General features: G+C 45.5%; 2 protein-coding genes across 2 annotated transcripts; both read left to right on the top strand.

Annotated features, from left to right (window-relative positions):
* Positions 1-256: 256 nt before the first annotated feature.
* Positions 257-6,695, top strand: LOC311125615 (beta-Ala-His dipeptidase-like). The gene is made up of 11 exons (XM_084158421.1): positions 257-397; positions 1,128-1,271; positions 1,408-1,570; positions 1,927-2,015; positions 2,486-2,683; positions 4,386-4,470; positions 4,714-4,874; positions 5,184-5,348; positions 5,705-5,846; positions 5,940-6,087; positions 6,250-6,695. Exons 1-11 carry the CDS (start codon positions 344-346, stop codon positions 6,314-6,316), a joined length of 1,416 nt encoding a protein of 471 aa, XP_084014547.1. The 5' UTR covers positions 257-343; the 3' UTR covers positions 6,317-6,695.
* Positions 6,696-7,446: 751 nt separating this feature from the next.
* On the top strand, positions 7,447-19,600 carry LOC311115819 (G-protein coupled receptor family C group 6 member A-like; the record flags this gene model as incomplete). Its single annotated transcript, XM_084157343.1, has 8 exons — positions 7,447-7,643; positions 15,087-15,252; positions 15,395-15,529; positions 15,977-16,765; positions 16,906-17,118; positions 17,885-18,008; positions 18,202-18,506; positions 18,734-19,600. 8 exons carry the CDS (start codon positions 7,447-7,449, stop codon positions 19,598-19,600), a joined length of 2,796 nt encoding a protein of 931 aa, XP_084013469.1.
* Between the last annotated feature and the right edge of the window lie 1,020 nt (positions 19,601-20,620).

The following is a 20,620-nucleotide window of genomic DNA, read 5'->3' as shown; positions in this document are numbered from 1 at the left end:
TATTAGTTATGTTAGATAGTTAAATAGTAATCCCAGTTGAGACAGTGTTAAGTCGTGTGTTGGGTCACACTGCACTCTGATCTTTGATCCTCGAGCCCTGGCAGAGTCCATTCAAGTCAATCAGATACCAGAGACTACCTACAACCATAGAAATTGAATTACTAGAACAGACAATCCTATTCAAGTCACTGCTCTATGTTGTTTGGGAATTCTATTTCTGTGCCCCCACACTCTCAGGAGGAACATCGAAATCTACACTCACCAAACGAAGCTCATTGTTGTTGCGTTGCTCTTACTCCACACATCGGCTTCCTCTTCTTCCTCTTCCCCTGGAGCTGCAGGCATGTTGAAACCACTGTTTCAATACATAGATGACCACCAAAATCAGTTTGTTCAGGTGAGGGATGGGCACTCTTATGAAATACCTACTCTCTGTTACTGAACTGTACAATGACACAAATATACATGTTTATGTGCTGTAGCGAGGTGAATAGAGAGAAACCAAAGCAAAGTAATGAGAGAGATAGAGAATGGGGGGAGTGAGAGAGAGAGAGTGAGAGAGAGAGAGTGAGAGAGAGGGGGGGGGGGGGTTGTTGAAATGGGAATGTGGTTTAACACTTCAAAGATAAATACTGTGGTATCTGATTAAGTCATCAAAATGATTCTGAATGTGGGTCACATTCAGGTTTCCCGAGTGACGCAGTGGTCTAAGGTACTGCAACGCAGTGCTAGCTGTGCCACTAGAGATCCTGGTTTTAATCCAGGCTCTGTCGTAGCCGGCTGGGAGACCCATGGGGCGGCGCGCAATTGGCCCAGCGTCGTCCAGGGTAGGGGAGGGAATGGCCGGCAGGGATGTAGCTCAGTTGGTAGAGCATGGCGTTTGCAACGCCAGGGTTGTGGGTTCGATTCCCATGGGGGGCCAGTATACAAAAATAATGTATGCACTCACTAACTGTAAGTCGCTCTGGATAAGAGCGTCTGCTAAATTACTTAAATGTAAATGTCAGTGGTGCTGTTGCAGTGTTCTCTGCAAATATTCCTGACCTAGACAGTCTATGGCTGTGTCCAGTTATTATTATACAATCTATGCCATATTCTGACCCTCTCCTGGTTGCTGCCTGACTCAGAGGCTGACGGAGTGGGTTGCTGTCCAGAGTGACTCAGGAGATCACACTAAATGGGGAGAAGTTGAAAGAATCCTGAACATGACAGCAGTGAGGATCCAAGAGATGGGAGGCATAGTGGAGTTAGCAGATGTAGGCACTCATCAGGTAGACTACAATACACACTCAGTTTGTGTGAAAACACTCACCACCAGTCATACGTATTATTCTCCAGATAATGGAGTAATATTCTGTCTTAAAATACCTTTTAAAAAGCATGTACCTTTCCGGTCTATCACACAAGCTGCCCAGTGGGGAGACTGTGCCGCTTCCACCAGTGATATTGGCTGAGTTTGAGAGGGACCCAAAGAAATCTACTCTCTGTATCTATGGCCATGTGGATGTCCAGCCAGCCAAGATGGCGGACGGCTGGACCACTGACCCTTTCAATCTAACAGAGATCAAAGGTATTGCTGCATGTTACATGCCATGAATGGAGGGGTTTGATGTAGGTCCAAAACAAAAACAGAAGCTGGACAAAAATAAAGTCTATTTTGAGAAAACGTAATGTCCACTCACTGTTTTGCTGGGCCAAAATTTGATATTTTTAACAAATCAAAGTTTGATTACTTAGAAAAAATAGGAAAGTCCACTCACTGTTTTGCTGCTCCCATATGGGATCTTTTAATAAACCTTAGATGATATAATCACAACCAGGTTGCCTGCCTGCCATTCATAGGCCAGCTTCAACTAGCTCATGTACCCTGGTATTACAAGTGTGATAATATGAGGATGATGGTGGCTCAAGGTTTTGGTTCCCTAGGTAACCTGTATGGGCGAGGGGCCACGGACAACAAAGGGCCGGTCCTGGCCTGGCTTCATGCTGTGGAGTCCTACCTGGCCACAAAGAAGGTTAGGATTTGCCCTGAAACAACACAGCTGAAATCTGAATCTTTATGTTTCGCTAGCAGTCTCTAGTTAGTTTTCAGACATTCTCTAACCCATTCAGCATTGCTTTACATAGTGGTTCTCTGTAGCTCAGCTGGTAGAGCACGGCGCTTGTAACGCCAAGGTAGTGGGTTCGATCCCCGGGACCACCCATACACAAAAAAAAATGTATGCACACATGACTGTAAGTCGCTTTGGATAAAAGCGTCTGCTAAATGGCATATTATTATATTATTATTATTATTATATTACATAGCAATGGTTATTAAAGGGTTTCTGTAATCTATGTATCATAACCTGAGTGTTTGGAGTAATCTGTGAGTCTGAGTATAAAACAATTTATGGGATTGTAGTGGATTGTAGTGGAGTCAAACAGTATATGAATAAGAGAAGAGTGACTTACTGGTAGGATTGCCTGGATCTATTGATTTCAGGAGATACCAGTAAATATAAAACTCATCATTGAGGGTCTGGAGGAGGTGGGCTCATACGGTCTGTTGGAGTTGACCAGGAAGAGAAACGACAGCTTCTTTGCAGATGTGGACTTCATAGTGATCTCTGACAACGTGTGGGCGACCAGAACCCCAGCCCTGACCTACGGAACCAGAGGGAGCAGCTATTTCTTTGTGGAGGTGATGATATACAGTGGGGGAAAAAAGTATTTAGTCAGGCACCAATTGTGCAAGTTCTCCCACTTAAAAAGATGAGAGAGGCCTGTCATTTTCATCATAGGTACACGTCAACTATGACAGACATATTGAGAAAATAAATTCCAGAAAATCACATTGTAGGATTTTTTATGAATTTATTTGCAAATTATGGTGGAAAATAAGTATTTGGTCACCTACAAACAAGCAAGATTTCTGGCTCTCACAGACCTGTAACTTCTTCTTTAAGAGGCTCCTCTGTCCTCCACTCGTTACCTGTATTAATGGCACCTGTTTGAACTTGTTATCAGTATAAAAGACACCTGTCCACAACCTCAAACAGTCACACTCCAAACTCCACTATGGCCAAGACCAAAGAGCTGTCAAAGGACACCAGAAACAAAATTGTAGACCTGCACCAGGCTGGGAAGACTGAATCTGCAATAGGTAAGCAGCTTGGTTTGAAGAAATCAACTGTGGGAGCAATTATTAGGAAATGGAAGACATAAAAGACCACTGATAATCTCCCTCGATCTGGGGCTCCACGCAAGATCTCACCCCTTGGGGTCAAAATGATCACAAGAACGGTGAGCAAAAATCCCAGAACCACACGGGGGTACCTAGTGAATGACCTGCAGAGAGCTGGGACCAAAGTAACAAAGCCTACCATCAGTAACACACTACGCCGCCAGGGACTCAAATCCTGCAGTGCCAGACGTGTCCCCCTACTTAAGCCAGTACATGTCCAGGCCCGTCTGAAGTTTGCTAGAGTGCATTTGGATGATCCAGAAGAGGATTGGGAGAATGTCATATGGTCAGATGAAACCAAAATAGAACTTTTTGGTAAAAACTCAACTTGTCGTGTTTGGAGGACAAAGAATGCTGAGTTGCATCCAAAGAACACCATACCTACTGTGAAGCATGGGGGTGGAAACATCATGCTTTGGGGCTGTTTTTCTGCAAAGGGACCAGGACGACTGATCCGTGTAAAGGAAAGAATGAATGGGGCCATGTATCGTGAGATTTTGAGTGAAAACCTCCTTCCATCAGCAAGGGCATTGCAGATGAAACGTGGCTGGGTCTTTCAGCATGACAATGATCCCAAACACACCGCCCGGGCAACGAAGGAGTGGCTTCGTAAGAAGCATTTCAAGGTCCTGGAGTGGCCTAGCCAGTCTCCAGATCTCAACCCCATAGAAAATCTTTGGAGGGAGTTGAAAGTCCGTGTTGCCCAGCGACAGCCCCAAAACATCACTGCTCTAGAGGAGATCTGCATGGAGGAATGGGCCAAAAATACCAGCAACAGTGAGTGAAAACCTTGTGAAGACTTACAGAAAATGTTTGACCTGTGTCATTGCCAACAAAGGGTATATAACAAAGTATTGAGAAACTTTTGTTATTGACCAAATACTTATTTTCCACCATAATTTGCAAATAAATTCATTAAAAATCCTACAATGTGATTTTCTTGATTTTTTTTCTCTCATTTTGTCTGTCATAGTTGACGTGTACCTATGATGAAAATTACAGGCCTCTCTCATCTTTTTAAGTGGGAGAACTTGCACAATTGGTGGCTGACTAAATACTTTTTTCCCCCACTGTACCTCGTTTGATTGGTCAAATTAAAATATGACACACTCTACCAGGGTACCATTTGTTCAGTATCTTTCTCTGTTATGTGTTTTAGGTTGATGGCCCTAAACTGGACCTCCATTCTGGAGTGTACGGGGGTTCTATCCAGGAGCCCATGTCAGATCTGATAGCCTTACTGGGTGAGATACAGAGGCGTTTGACTGACAGCTCTTCCAATCCTCAAGAAAATATAGGCTCTACTCTCTTGTCTGATAGTAAAAATTAACATTTCATTCCATTATAGTTCAGGTCAGAAGTCCCTGCACCAAGCAAGAAATTAAGATAAAGTTGTATATGAGCTAAGGTGCTTACCCAAACTCAGTTCTAGTTAAAACATGTTTCATCCAAAAATGTCTTCATTATTTCTTATTCCTCCCAAACAGGAAGTCTGTTGGACCACACAGGTAAGATCCTAGTTCCTGGGGTCACTGATGATGTCGTGCCCCTCACTGAGGATGAGAGGAAGCTCTATGACAATATCAGCTTTGACCTGGAGGAGATGAAGAGGGTGGCTGGGGTCAAACACTTCCTACAGGACACTAAGGTACTGGGTACTGGTGCAACCCTAAAGGAATGACAGGTGCAACTGTGACTCAGGTTTGGGTTGGTTGAGAGGACTAGCCTGGCCCCAGTCTGTTTGTGCTGTCTTACCAATTTTGGTCATTGTCATGCCAAACATAACAACCATTGGAGTTGGCTATACTAAACTAATCTGGGCGTGAGGAGGAAGACGTGTTTGGTCAGTGGATACTGTAGAAGTCGATGTTTGACAGAGGGTGATTACTCTTTTTTGGATACACACTATCTGAGCTATATAACATGATACAAACAAACTGTGTTCATTAATATGCAGGAGGATGTCCTCATGGCTCGATGGCGTTACCCATCCCTGTCCATCCATGGGATCCAGGGGGCCTTCTCAGATCCAGGCACCAAAACTGTCATCCCCAAACAGGTCACAGGGAAGTTCTCCATCCGACAGGTCCCCAACATGGACCCTCCAGATGTGGAAAGGAAGGTACAGAGTGTCTACCTGTCATGGTTTGAATTACAGGGGTACCAGGGTTGTTGGGACAGGAGCATACCCATAACAAGGATCAAAATACAAGCATGGACACCCTCGTAACCCCTGTAACCAGTGAGTGATTAGTAAGTGACTATAAGTTGCTCTGGATAAGAGCGTCTTCTAAATGACCAAAATGTAAATATATGAGTCTCTGAGTAAGTGTACAGTATAGAAACGGTGGCCCACTCGATCTTGGTCACTCCAAGAGTCAATGTGTATATTTAAAACCCTGAGACGAATGCTAACATAACCACCCTCTCCAAGCCTCCATGTCCAACTCTCCCCTGTTACAATGCCATATTTCACAGGTGAAGGAGCACCTTCAGCAGGTCTTCTCCACTCTAAACAGCCACAACAGGCTGAGGGTGACTGCAACTGTTGGGGCTAAACCATGGGTGGCTAACCTGAAGGACCCACAATACATTGCCGGACAAAGAGCGGTCAGAGAGGGTCAGTTGTAGAGGCCATTTACATAACCTCTCTCATTTGAAACCATGTCTAACTTTATTGTTTAAGTTAAGATGTGGTTTACCCTTGTGTTAGTGTTTGGAGTGGACCCGGAGCTGATCCGTGAGGGCTCCACCATCCCTATCGCTCAGAACTTCCAGGAGGAGACAGGCAAGAGTGTGATGATGCTGCCCATAGGTGGCCATGACGACGGAGAGCACTCTCAGAATGAGAAGATCAGCAGGTAAGAGGAGATGAGAAAAAGAAGAGATACGATTCCAGACATGTTTTCACCCCTAAATTCGTTTTTTAGTTTGTACACGGCAAATTAATCATGACAAACATCAACACAGATGTAGTTCAGTTCTTGTTCAGTAAAATACTGAATCCTGTTTTTCTCTCTCAGGTACAACTACATAGAAGGGACGAAGCTGTTTGCGGCTTATTTTTATGAGCTCTCACTACTACAGTAGATGCAGGATATATTTCCATCCAAGCTGTGACCATGATAATTATACTGTAGGTGACAGTATTGAGCTAATTGAGTGCCTGGCTGATCCCATGCCGTGACTTAACTCTCCCAGGGTGTCTCAGGGGGAGTGGGATATGCAAAAAAAAACATTTCCATTTCACCACACAATGAATAGGTTACACACTTGTACATGTGTGAAACAGGACAAATATAAGCACCCCTATTTGACCTTTGAAGTTGTATTATTATACAGCCCGTATGAGGGTTATTACTTACCATAAGAACAACATTTTAGCACCCTCTAGAATAACTATTTCTACCATTTGTATTTCATGAATGTATTCTACTGTGTATTAACTAATAAAAGACAAATGGTGGCATGTCTTGTGAAATCAATGTGTTGATGATGAAGGAGTGACTAACAGCAGACAGTCAATCAATCAATTTATCTCTGAAATGTTACGCTTAAACATTGGGACTCAATAAACACTTAAGTGTTATTCAAGTGTTAAAAGACCCACGTGATAAAAAAAACCTTGGGTATTGTGAGAACATTTCAGGAAAAGAGGTGTCAGCACACTTGTGTCTTTCACCTTTAGCTGGAGGCAAGTGTATCACTCAGTGTGGATGTCTCTCAAAGAGAGTGGGCTGGGCTGGGAGGGGGCAGGGTTATGCATGCATTAGCTGAGATTAGGAGGAAGCAACAGGTGTGTGTTTACTGAAGATACTGACATGTCACTCAGTCAGTCTGCTAGAGGAGCTTACAGAGTGAGAGAAGGAGAGAGAGAAAGAGAGACAAGGACAGGGAGACAGTGAGAGGAAGGGAGAGAGGGAGAGAGAGAGAGAGAGAGAGAGAGAGAGAGAGAGAGAGAGACGGAGGCAGTGAGAGGAAGGGAGAGAGAGACAGAGAGGAAGAGAGAGAGAGAGAGAGACGGAGGCAGTGAGAGGAAGGGAGAGAGAGAGAGACAGAGGCAGTGAGAGGAAGGGAGAGAGAGAGAGGAAGAGAGAGACAGAGGCAGTGAGAGAGAGAGAGGGAGAGAGAGACATACATACACAGTCAGGGAGAGAGAGGGAGAGTGCAAAGGAGAGACACCGAAATTGAGAATTGGACAGTACCAACAGAGAGACGTGATGGAACCCATGGGTGATGTTCTCCATCTTTTAGTCATCCTGTCCTTTTTGGAGACAGGCAATGCCAAAGTGAAAGACTTCAAAGCAGCAGGAGCTACAGCACCAGGAGATATCATCATTGGAGGGCTGTTTTCCATCCATGAGGGAGTAGAGGAATTCCTGAACCTCTCAGCACCCCATGCATCACAGTGTGTCAGGTAGGGTAAGTGCCAAGATAAGATTGGGTGTTGTAAAGAGATATTGAAAGAGTCTGTCTGTCTGTCTGTCTGTCTGTCTGTCTGTCTGTCTGTCTGTCTGTCTGTCTGTCTGTCTGTCTGTCTCTCTCTCTCTCTCTCTCTCTCTCTCTCTCTCTCTCTCTCTCTCTCTCTCTCTCTCTCTCTCTCTCTCTCTCTCTCTCTCTCTCTCTCTCTCTCTCTCTCAATTCCATTTCAATTTAAGGGCTTTATTGGCATGGGAAACATATGTTAACATTGCCAAAGCAAGTGAAGTAGATAGTAAACAAAAGTGAATTAAACAATAAAAATTACCAATAAACATTACACTCAGAAGTTCCAAAAGAATAAAGACATTTCAAATGTCATATTATGTATATATACAGTGTTGTAACAATGTGCAAATAGTTAAAGTACAAATGGGAAAATAAATAAACATAAATATGGGTTGTATTTACAATGGTGTTTGTTCTTCACTGGTTGCCCTTTTCTTATGGCAACAGGTCACAAATCTTGCTGCTTTGATGGCGCACTGTGGTATTTTATCAAAATTGGGTATGTTTTCGAATTCTTTGTGAATCTGTGTAATCTGAGGGATATATGTGTTTCTATATGGTCATACATTTGGCATGAGGTTAGGAAGTGCAGCTCAGTTTCCACCTCATTTTGTGTGCAGTGTACACATAGCCTGTCTTCTCTTGAGAGCCAGGTCTGCCTATGGCAGCCTTTCTCAATAGCAAGGCTATGCTCACTGAGTCTGTATATAGTCAAAGCTTTCCTTAAGTTTAGGTCCGTCACAGGTATTCTGCCACTGTGTACTCTCTGTTTAGGGCCAAATAGCATTCTAGTTTGCTCAGTTGTTTTGTTAATTCTTTCCAATGTGTGAAGTAATTCTCTTTCTGTTTTCTCTTGATTTGGTTGGGTCTAAATGTGTTGTTGTCCTGGGGCTCTGTGGGGTCTGTTTGTGTTTGTGAACAAAGCCCCAGGACCAGCTTGCTTGGGGGACTCTTCTCAAAGTTCATCTCTCTGAGGTGATGGCTTTGTTATGGAAGGTTTGGGAATCGCTTCCTTTTAAGTGGTTATAGAATTTCATGGCTCTTTTCTGGATTTGGAAAAGTATCGGTATCGGTATCTGTCACGCCCTGGCTCTGGGGACTCTAGTATGTTGAGCCAGGGTGTGAGTTTTCATTTGTGTTTGTTCTAGTTGTTGTATTTCTATGTTGGCCAGGGTGGCTCCCAATCAGAGATGGCTGTAGCTCGTTGTCTCTGATTGGGAGCCATACTTAAGTAACCGTTAGGCATTCATTTGGTGTGGTTTCTTGTTCCGTGTTGGTTTGTGTATGCAACCAGGGACGTCACGTTTTCGTTTTGTTGTTTTGTTCGTGTGATACTTTATAATAATAAAATGTTCGCATTCCACGCTGCGCCTTGGTCCTCCTCTGTTCCCGACGAGCGTGACAGAAGAAACCACCAAGACTGGACCAAGCAGCGTGTCCAGGAGCCATCGCCAGGGAGATCTCTAGCAGATCTCCTTCGCCTCCTCGACTGGGTCAAGCCGGGTGAGGAAGAGAAGGGCCGGACTTGGAAGCAGAAGGGCGAAAGTCTGGCGAGGGACATGGAGACCTGGTCCACGGGTAGGAGAGACGCCCAGATTTTTTTTAGGGGGGGGCTAACGCCGTGGACGACGGGCCAGCAGGAGACCGCGACAGAGCGGTCCAGCGGGTTGGCAGAGGAGGCCGCCAGGTTACGGGGGCCACTGGTCGAAGAGGGGATGGAAGGTGTAGAGGCACGGCGAGAGGTACTGGGGTGTGTTACCAGTCCGGTCCGGCCCATTCCAGATCCCTGCGTAGGGCCAGTGGTGTGTGTCCCCAGTACGGTCCGGCCTGTTCCTGCTCCCCGCACCAGGCCAATGGTGCGCGTCGCCAGCCCGGCCCGTCCTGTTCCTGCTCCCCGCACCAAGCCAATGGTGCGCGTCGCCAGCCCGGCCCGTCCTGTTCCTGCTCCCCGCACCAGGCCAATGGTGCGCGTCGCCAGCCCGGCCCGTCCTGTTCCTGCTCCCCGCACCAAGCCAATGGTGCGCGTTGCCAGCCCGGTCTGGCCCGTTCCTGCTCCCCGCACCAGGTCAATGGTGCGCGTCGCCAGCCCGGTCCGGCCCGTTCCTGCTCCCCGCACCAAGCCAATGGTGCGCATAGCCAGCCCGGTCCGGCCCGCTCCTGCTCCCCACACCAAGCCAGTGGTGTGCGTCGTCAGCCCGGCACGGCCCGTGCCTGTTCCCCACACCAAGCCAGTGGTGTGCGTCGTCAGTCCGGCACGTCCCGTGCCTGTTCCACCGGTGCCTGGTCCGGCACCGGTCAGATGCTTCACGCCAGAGCTAGAGCAATCCGCTCCACCAGTGTGCAGTCCAGCTCCGGCCAGCGGGGCCAGACCGGACCAGGGATACTTTGGGGGGTTGGAGAGGGAGCTGGGATCAGGCCCGGAGCCGGATCCGCCGCCTAGGCGGAGTGCCCACCCGGTCCCTCCCCAGTGGTATTTGGTTGGCGCGGTCGGAGTCCGCGCCTTTAGGGGGGGGGTACTGTCACGCCCTGGCTCTGGGGACTCTAGTATGTTGAGCCAGGGTGTGAGTTTTCATTTGTGTTTGTTCTAGTTGTTGTATTTCTATGTTGGCCAGGGTGGCTCCCAATCAGAGATGGCTGTAGCTCGTTGTCTCTGATTGGGAGCCATACTTAAGTAACCGTTAGGCATTCATTTGGTGTGGTTTCTTGTTCCGTGTTGGTTTGTGTATGCAACCAGGGACGTCACGTTTTCGTTTTGTTGTTTTGTTCGTGTGATACTTTATAATAATAAAATGTTCGCATTCCACGCTGCGCCTTGGTCCTCCACTGTTCCCGACGAGCGTGACAGTATCGGCCTAATTCTGCTCTGCATGCATTATTTGGTGTTTTTCGTTCTACACTGAGGATATGTTTTGCAGAATTCTGCATGCAGAGTGTCAATTTGGTGTTTGTCCCATTTTGTGAATTCTTGGTTGGTGAGTGGACCCAAGACCTCACAACCATAAATGGCAATGGGTTCTATAACTGATTCAAGTATTTGTAGCCAGATCCTAATTGGTATGTCGAATTTTATGTTCCTTTTGATGGAATATAAGGCCCTTCTTGCCTTGTCTCTCAGATCATTCACAGCTTTGTGGAAGTTACCTATGGCGCTGATGTTTAGGCCAAGGTATTTATAGTTTTTTGTGTGCTCTAGTGCAACGGTGTCTAGATGGAATTTGTATTTGTGGTCCTGGCAACTGGACCTTTTTGGAACACCATTATTTTTGTCTTACTGAGATGTACTGTCAGGGCCCAGGTCTGAACGAATCTGTGCAGAAGATATAGGTGCTGCTGTAGGCCCTCCTTGATTGGTGACAGAATCACCTGATCATCAGCAAACAGTAGACATTTGACTTCAGATTCTAGTAGGGTGAGGCCGGGTGCTGCAGACTGTTCTAGTGCCCTCACCAATTTGTTGATATATACGTTGAAGAGGGTGGGGCTTAAACTGCATTCCTGTCTCACCCCACGGCCCTGTGGAAAGAAATGTGTGTGTTTTTTGCCAATTTTAACCGCACACTTGTTGTTTGTGTACATGGATTTTATAATGTCGTATGTTTTTCCCCCAACACCACTTTCCATCAATATGTATAGCAGAACCTCATGCCAAATTGAGTCAAAAGCTTTTTTGAAATCAACAAAGCATAAGAAGACTTTGCCTTTGTTTTGGTTTGTTTGTCTGTCAATTAGGGTGTGCAGGGTGAATACATGGTCTGTCGTACGGTAATTTGGTAAAAGGCAAATTTGACATTTGCTCAGTACATTGTTTTCACTGAGGAAATGAACTAGTCTGCTGTTAATGATAATGCAGAGGATTTTCCCAATGTCGCTGTTGACGCATATCCCACGGTAGTTAATGGGGTCAAATTTGTCTCCACTTTTGTGGATTGTGGTGATCAGTCCTTGGTTCCAAATATTGGGGAAGATGCCAGAGCTAAGCATGATGTTAAAGAGTTTAAGTATAGCCAATTGTAATTTATGGTATGTATATTTTATCATTTCATTGAGGATACCATCAACACCACAGGCCTTTTTGGGTTGGAGGGTTTGTATTTTGTCCTGTAGTTCATTCAATGCAATTGGAGAATCCAGTGGGTTTTGGTAGTCTTTAATAGTTGATTCTAAGATTTGCATATGATCATGTATCTTTTTTTGCTGTTTGTTCTTTGTTATAGCGCCAAAAAGATTGGAGAAGTTGTTTACCCATACATCTCCATTTCGGACAGATACAGTGGCTTGCGAAAGTATTCACCACCCTTGGCATTTTTCCTATTTTGTTGCCTTACAACCTGGAATTAAAATAGTTTTTTGGGGGGTTTGTATCATGTGAATTACACAACATGCCTACCACTTTGAAGATGCAAAATATGTTTTATTGTGAAAGAAATCAGACAAAAAAACAGAACTTGAGTGTGCATAACTATTTACCCCCCCAAAAGTCAATACTTTTTAGAGCCACCTTTTGCAGCAATTACAGCTGCAAGTCTCTTGGAGTATGTCTCTATAAACTTGGCACATCTAGCCACTGGGATTTTTGCTCATTCTTCAAGGCAAAACTGCTCCAGCTCCTTCAAGTTGGATGGGTTCCACTGGTGTACAGCAATTTTTAAGTAGTACCACAGATTCTCAATTGGATTGAGGTCTGGGCTTTGACTAGGCCATTCCAAGACATTTAAATGTTTCCCCTTAAACCACTCAAGTGTTGCTTTAGCAGTATGCTTAGGGTCATTGTCCTGCTTGAAGGTGAACCTCCGTCCCAGTCTCAAATCTCCGGAAGACAGAAACAGGTTTCCCTCAAGAATTTCTCTGTATTTAGCGCCATCCATCATTCCTTCAACTCTGACCTGTTTCCCAGTCCCTGCTGATGAAAAACATCCCCACAGCATGATGCTGCCACCTCCTTGCTTGACTGTGGGGATGGTGTTCTCGGGGTGATGAGAGTTGTTGGGTTTGCGCCAGACATAGCGTTTTCCTTGATGGACAAAAAGCTCAATTTTAGTCTGATTTGACCAGAGTACCTTCTTCCATATGTTTGGGGAGTCTCCCACATGCCTTTTGGCGAACATTTAAGCAATGGCTTTTTTCTGGCCACTGTTCCGTAAAGCCCAGCTCTGTGGAGTGTACGGTTTAATGTGGTCCTATGGACAGATACTCCAATCTCCGCTGTGGAGCTTTGCAGCTCTTTCAGGGTTATCTTTGATCTCTTTGTTGCCTCTCTGATGAATGCCCTCCTTGCCTGGTCCGTGAGTTTTGGTGGGCGGCCCTCTCTTGGCAGGTTTGTTGTGGTGCCATATTCTTTCCATTTTTTAATAATGGATTTAATGGTGCTCCGTGGGATGTTCAAAGTTTCTGATATATTTTTTATAACCCAACCCTGATCTGTACTTCTCCACATCTTTGTCCCTGACCTGTTTGGAGAGCTCCTTGGTCTTCATGGTGCCGCTTGCTTGTTTGGTGGTACCCCTTGCTTAGTGGTGCTGCAGACTCTGGTGCCTTTCAGAACAGGTGTATATATACTGAGATCATGTGACACTTAGATTGCACACAGGTAGACTTTATTTAACTAATTATGTGACTTCTGAAGGTAATTGGTTGCACCAGATCTTATTTAGGGTCTTCATAGCAAAGGAGGTGAATACATATGCACGCACCACTTTTCTGTTATTTTTTTTTGTAGAATTTTTTGAAACAAGTTATTATTATTTTTTCACTTCACCAATTTTGACGATTTTGTGTATGTCCATTACATGAAATCCCAATAAAAATAAATTTAAATTACAGGTTGTAATGCAACAAAATAGGAACAACGCCAAGGGGGATGAATACTTTTGCAAGGCACTGTAGCTCTTCGTGCTGTTGTTTGTTTAGTGTTTTCCAATTTTCCCAGAAGTGGTTAGAGTCTATGGATTCTTCAATTACATTGAGCTGATTTCTGACGTGCTGTTCCTTATTTTTCTGTAGTGTATTTCTGTATTGTTTTAGTGATTCACCATAGTGAAGGCGTAGGCTCAGGTTTTCTGGGTCTCTATGTTTTTGGTTGGATAGGTTTCTCAATTTCTTCCTTAGGTTTTTGCATTCTTCATCAAACCATTTGTCATTATTGTTACTTTTCTTCTGTTTTCTGTTTGAAAGGGAAGCTGAGAGGTCAAATATACTGTTTAGGTTTTCTACTGCCAAGTTTACAGTGGAACGTTTTGTCCAGGAAGTTGTCTAAAAGGGATTTAATTTGTTGTTGCCTAATTGTTTTTTGGTAGGTTTCCACACTATTTTCCTTCCATCTATAGCATTTCTTAATATTATTCCATTCCTTTGGATTTGATGCTCATGATTGAGTATTGCTCTGTTCAAGTAGACTGTTTTTGCTGTGGTCTGATATGGGTGTCAGTTGGCTGACTGTGAATGCTCTGAGAGACTCTGGGTTGAGGTCAGTGATAAAGTAGTCTACAGTACTACTGCCAAGAGATGAGCTATAGGTGTACCTACCATAGGAGTCCCCTCAAAGCCTACCGTTGACTATGTACATACCCAGCGTGCGACAGAGCTGCAGGAGTTGTGACCCGTTTTTGTTGGTTATGTTGTCGTAGTTGTGCCTAGGGGGGCATATGGGGGAGGAAATGCTGTCATGTCTAGGTAGGTGTTTGTCCCCCTGTGTGCTGAGGATGTCAGGTTCTTGTCCAGTTCTGGCATTTAGGTCGCCACAGACTAGTACATGTCCCTGGGCCTGGAAATGATTGATTTCCCCCTCCAGGATGGAGAAGCTGTCTTCATTAAAATATGGGGATTCTAGTGGGGGGATATAGGTAGCACACAGGAGGACATTTTTCTCTGTTGAGATAATTTCCTTTTGAATTTCTAGCCAAATGTAAAATGTTCTTGTTTTGATTAATTTAATAGAGTGACTTAGGTCTGCTCTGTACCAAATTAGCATACACCCTGAGTCCCTTCCCTTTTTCACACCTGGTAGTTTGGTGGATGGGACTACCAGCTCTCTGTAACCTAGAGGGCGACCAGTGGATCCATCTCCTCTATACCATGTTTCTTGTAGGATAACAATGTCTGTATTTCCTATTCCTTTGGTGAAGTCCAGGTTCCTGCTCTTTAGGCCAAAGGCAGATGACCTCAGGCCTGGAATATTCCAGGATGAGACTCTCTCTCTCTCTCTCTCTCTCTCTCTCTCTCTCTCTCTCTCTCTCTCTCTCTCTCTCTCTCTTTCACTCTCTAATGTATGACTAAGTGTTTGTGAGAGAGAGTTGATTTACTCTGAAAGGTGATGATCAAACCATGCCTTATGTACCTTGAACAAACACACACACTCAAATGCACACAAACACAGGTTCAACACGGATGGGTTCACCCGGGCATTGGCTATGATCCACGCTATAGAGTTGGCCAACAGATCCCCTGTCCTGACTACACTAGGGATCTCTCTGGGATACCGTATCCACGACTCCTGCTCTGATGTCACCACCACTCTGAGGGCCTCAGCTGACTTCACACAGGTAAAAGCTCTTTAGCCAAAATGTTGGTCAAATCAATCCACAGCAAGGATAGATGAGTATGCTACCTTTTTTGGATTTGTATAGTTAATCTTCCATTAGCCAGCACCTCATATAAATGGTGTACATTCTTTACTTCACACAGGAGCCAACCACGGACTGTGGGGGAGGGGCCAACACCTCTAACTCTTCCCCGCCAATCATGGCCATCATAGGGGCCTCTTCCTCTGAGATTTCCATCTCCATTGCCCGGCAACTCAACCTGGAGCTCATTCCTCAGGTAAGCAGTCAAAACCCACCCACAGAGTGACGATTGATGGACAGTAACAAAAGGGTTGATAAAATAATGAATAACCGAGTTGTGTCAAAAAAATGACAGACAGCAATGATGATACAGATAAATGACAAAATCACTTCAACATAGGACCACCGGAAACCGTGTGGCCAGGCAGCATTTTTCTGTCTATCACATCGGAGTGCTGCTGTACGCTCTTTGCGTGTCTTGACTAATCAGATTCACGGAAATTGCAGGTCGCGCGGGCAGGGCACAAAGCTCAAGGTGTTTTTTAAAACCACCGGACCAGATTAGAAAAACTCTGGTCCCATCATAGCCCATATTAAATATTTTTAGAACAGATAAATCACGGCATACCGTGTAAGGTCCTGAGTTTTACCTGGTTAGGTTACTTCTGATCCAACATAACCTTATCTCTTTGAATCATCACAGATCAGTTACGCCTCCACCGCCATCATCCTGGGTGACAAGATCCGTTTCCCCGCGTTCCTGAGGACTGTGCCTAGCGACCTGTACCAGACGCGTGCCATGGTCCGGTTGCTTAGCGACAGCAAATGGACCTGGGTGGGCATGGTCACCACAGATGGAGACTACGGCCGCTCAGCCATGGAGAGCTTTGTCTCCCAGGCAACCGCCTCAGGGATCTGTGTGGCCTTCAAGGAGATCCTCCCTGATTCGCTGACCAGCCCTGATATCAACTCAGCCGTCAGAAATGCCAGCAACACCATCCGCAGCAACCCCAAGGTCAAGGTGGTGGTGACATTCGCCAAGCCTACTCACATGACGTACCTGTACCGGGAGCTGAGGGGTCAGAGGCTGGGGTCAGGGCTGGGGGAGAGGGTGTGGGTGGCCAGTGACAGCTGGTCATCGTCAAAGGAGGCCCTGGGAGAGATGGACCTCCCAGATATCGGCCATGTGGTGGGCTTCACCTTCAAAAGAGGGAACCTGGCTCCTTTCCATCACTACCTGATGAATCTGAGTGACAGCAATGATGTCATAAGAAACAACTCCTTCCTAAAGGAGTTCTACTCCCTGCTAAACGGGTCGGGAGACCCCGGGGTTGTGTCCTCCTCCACAGCCGCAGCAGAGATCCTGCTAAACAACAGCCATGCAGGCATAGTCTTCAGTGTGGAGATGGCTGTCAGTGCCATCGCCCATGCAGTGGCTGATATCTGCAGCAAAAAGGACTGCAAGACAGCAGGCACTGTCCAACCCTGGAAGGTAGCTACTGCACAACTCCTCATGTCTACAGCACAACAAACTGAACTTATATACTGTATGTCATCTAATATATCTAATATATTTGGGATATGGCTTTGGTCTACGATATGTGAACGAACTTGCATTTGCATTTGTTTCAGGTGCTTCAAGCCCTGAGGGGAAGTCGGTTTGAGCTGGAGGGGAAAAGCTATATGTTTGACCAGAAAGGGGACATCAACCTGGGCTATGATGTAACCGTGTGGAGGTCTGTGAGAGGAGTCATCAACGTCAGTGACGTTGTAGCTGAGTACCATCCAATCAACAACAGCTTCAGCTACACCAGCAGACACACCACAAATATCACTGACCTGAAGGTAAGGGTTAGGGTTAGGTTGAGGGTTAGGGTTAGGGTGAGGGTTAAGGTTAGGTCTCACTCTCTTTTGTCTGTCTGCTAGGCTGCCACACAAAGTTTCATGTACACATCCACATTAACCGATTATCACACTTGACATAGAGAGACACAAACACAAACAGATCGGAAGGTCAAACAATCTACTTTTTCTTCCGCAAAGTGACTAAAGAAAACTAAACATACCTGTTTGAGAGACTTCTCAGTAAAACTGGAAAACAAATAGAGATGGAAATTCAATAACCCCTGATCAGTTAAACAATGGGCATTGTTTGAATAAGAAAACCAAGTACCTTGGCACACACTGGGTGCACCTGTATCACACATTCATGTTAGATATCGGTGATGCTCTAAAAACAAAAGTAAAAACTGTTGTGTAACAAACACAATACTCAGAAGAATATAATTAGCGGTTGAATAGTTTGTATACGCCTCCCTTACAGAAAAACCACATGATTTCACGTGGAACATCACATGATTTTACATGTGAAATCATGTGAAAATGTGTTTATGGAACACTTCACGTGATTACGTTTTCACATGTGTAGTTTCATGTTATCACGTGTTGCTTTACATGTTGTCACATGGTTTTAAGTCGACAGCTAGGTTTAACTGTGCCCAGGAAACTGGCCATACATGTAAAGGCTTGTTTGAAAACTAAAATTAATAGATTTCAGTCAGAGTTCTTCTTGGGTCAGCCATTTAAATTAGTGCATTGTTTCCTGATGCAGGATGTGGTGTCTGTGTGCTCGGCTAGCTGTAAGCCTGGGGAGTTCAAGAAGACTGCTGAGGGTCAGCACACCTGCTGCTATGAATGCATCAACTGCACTGAGAACCACTACTCCAACAACACTGGTTAGTTCTCATGTACTGTCTCTCTATACACACCAGTGTACTCTAACTCTCCTCAGTTCACACAATCTTACAACACTGTCCTTATCCAACACTGTTAGTACTAGGCAACAACACATATATTTCTAAATTCTAAACAGTTGTTCAAGCACTATCCTCCCTTCCAACCCTTTGTGTGCCTCTGTCTCCTCTCCAGACATGGACCAGTGTCTGTCTTGTGACACAAAGAGAGAGTGGTCCTTGGAAGGGAGCTCTTGGTGTACCCATAAGACCCTGGAGTTCTTCTCCTGGCAGGATGGCTTTGCGGTGGTGCTGCTGGCGCTGGCGGCCCTGGGCATCATCCTGGTTCTCCTGGTGGGGGCGCTCTTCCTACACCAACACCAGACCCCCGTGGTGAAGGCTGCCGGTGGGCCTCTCTCCCAGCTCATGCTGCTCTCCCTAGTGGGAAGTTTTGTTAGCGCTGTGTTCTTTGTAGGTCATCCCAGCAGCCTCCAGTGTAAGGTATGTATGGTACACACAGTTTGGGAAACACTTCTGTAATGTACTGTCTGTGACGTTGTCTGATTGTACCAGTGTCAGTTTGTGAATTCATGGTTTATTGTGTGTGTATTGTTCTGAACCTTTTGTAACTTTGCGGTAAGGAATTTAGTTTGTAGACGCAAAGAAAATTTAAATACAAAGAGATAATACATTTCTGTCTCATTGTCTCATCTCTTCTCATCTTCAAGACGCGTCAGGTGCTGTTTGGCCTCAGTTTCACCCTGTGTGTTTCCTGCATCCTGGTCAAGTCCCTGAAGATCCTGCTGGCCTTCCAGCTCAACCCTGATCTGAAGGACGTTCTCCGCCGCCTCTACCAACCCTACGCCATCATTTGTCTCTGTGTGGCCCTACAGGTTCTCACCTGCACCCTGTGGCTGGTCCTGCAGAGCCCCTGGGACAAGGCCACTGTCTTCGCCACCACTGTGCTGGCCGAGTGTGACGAGGGCTCCTACATGGCGTTTGGCGTAATGCTCGGCTACATCGCTGTCCTGGCGCTCGTCTGTTTCGCCTGTGCATTTAAAGGCCGCAAGCTGCCACAGAATTACAATGAGGCCAGGTTCATCACCTTCAGCATGCTCCTCTACCTCATGTCCTGGGTGATCTTTGTGCCCGTCTATGTGACCACCTCAGGGAAGTACCTGCCAGCGGTGGAGATGGTGGTCATCCTCATCTCCAACTATGGCATCCTCAGCTGTCATTTCTTCCCCAAGTGCTACATCATCCTCTTCAAGAAGGAGCACAACACCAAGAGTGCCTTCATGAAGAACGTGCAGGACTTCTCCTTTAAGAGCATTACTGACTCTAGCTCTGTCTCTGAGACTTCAGTCTCTCAGACAGAAGGGAAGTGTACCAGTCACACTTACTCCATCAGTTCACCTTCTTTCTGCATGTCTCCTCCACCAATAGAAACCACAGCACCTCAGAATTTCTGGTCCGTTGGCCAAAACATTCAGAGCATTGACATTGCAACCCATTGCACCATAGTAGACCATGGAGTGTTTGTCACAGGTCAGCTGACCCGACCATACCGTCTGAGGAGAAGCATGAGCCTATGAGTGGAGTGGACCACTGTCTGGAACTTTAACTTCTCACGGTACATCACACGGTGTGTCTATGTTTCTCTCATTGGTTTGACTGTTCCCATTTTGCTTAGTCTGCTGGTATGTTTTTTGCCCAAGTGGGTTGTTGATTTGTACATTCAAGGCAATTTGGGTAACACTTTATTTGACACTGATATGGCAGGTAGCTTAGTGGTTAAGAGCGTTGTGCCAGTAACCGAAAGGTCGCTGGTTCTAATCCCCAAGCCGACTAGGTGAAAAATCTGTCGATGTGCCCTTGAGCAAGGCACTTAACCCTAATTGCTCCTGTAAGTCGCTCTCGATAAGAGCGTCTGCTAAATGACTTAAATGAAATTATATAAATGATATGGACAGTGTCATAAATAAGAATAAACTCTGTCATACGGTGTTATGTTCATATATCAATATTTGTACTGGTTAAGCATTATTTGTAAACTGCATATCGTGTCTATACTGTGTGAAACGTTCTAACTAAACATCATGGGGGATGTTGGTATTTGCTATGGACAAACTGTCATGTTGTGTGTTGGATCCCTGAATAGGCAGTTTGTATGTGTAATGTGTACAGTAACCAGCATTTCTCTCTATTATGGAAACTGATGCAGCAGGATACATATGAGATATTACATTTCATATTGAAAACATGTATACGATGAACACTATAGTTGGAATTTGTGTCACTGTTTTTTAATGCATGCTTGGTTTGTAAGTGGACGTTCTTGAAGTTCTTACATATTTCTATATATTTATTTGTCACATGCGCAGAGTACAACAGGTGTAGTCTTTCCTCCTTATGATAACCAGGTGGCGAATCGCAGCTCTGCATGTCTGGCAGACATATCAGTGTGGATGTCGGATCACCACCTCAAGCTGAACCTCGGCAAGGCGGAGCTGCTCTTCCTCCCGGGGAAGGACTGCGCGCTCCATGATCTCGCCATCACGGTTGAGAACTCTGTTGTGTCCTCCTCCCAGAGTGCAAAGAACCTTGGCGTGACC

This window comes from Coregonus lavaretus, assembly GCF_964263955.1.
Source record: "Coregonus lavaretus genome assembly, chromosome: 3".
NCBI lineage: Eukaryota > Metazoa > Chordata > Actinopteri > Salmoniformes > Salmonidae > Coregonus > Coregonus lavaretus.
Note: the sequence above shows the minus strand (reverse complement) of the source record. Positions and strands in the feature narration are given on the sequence as shown.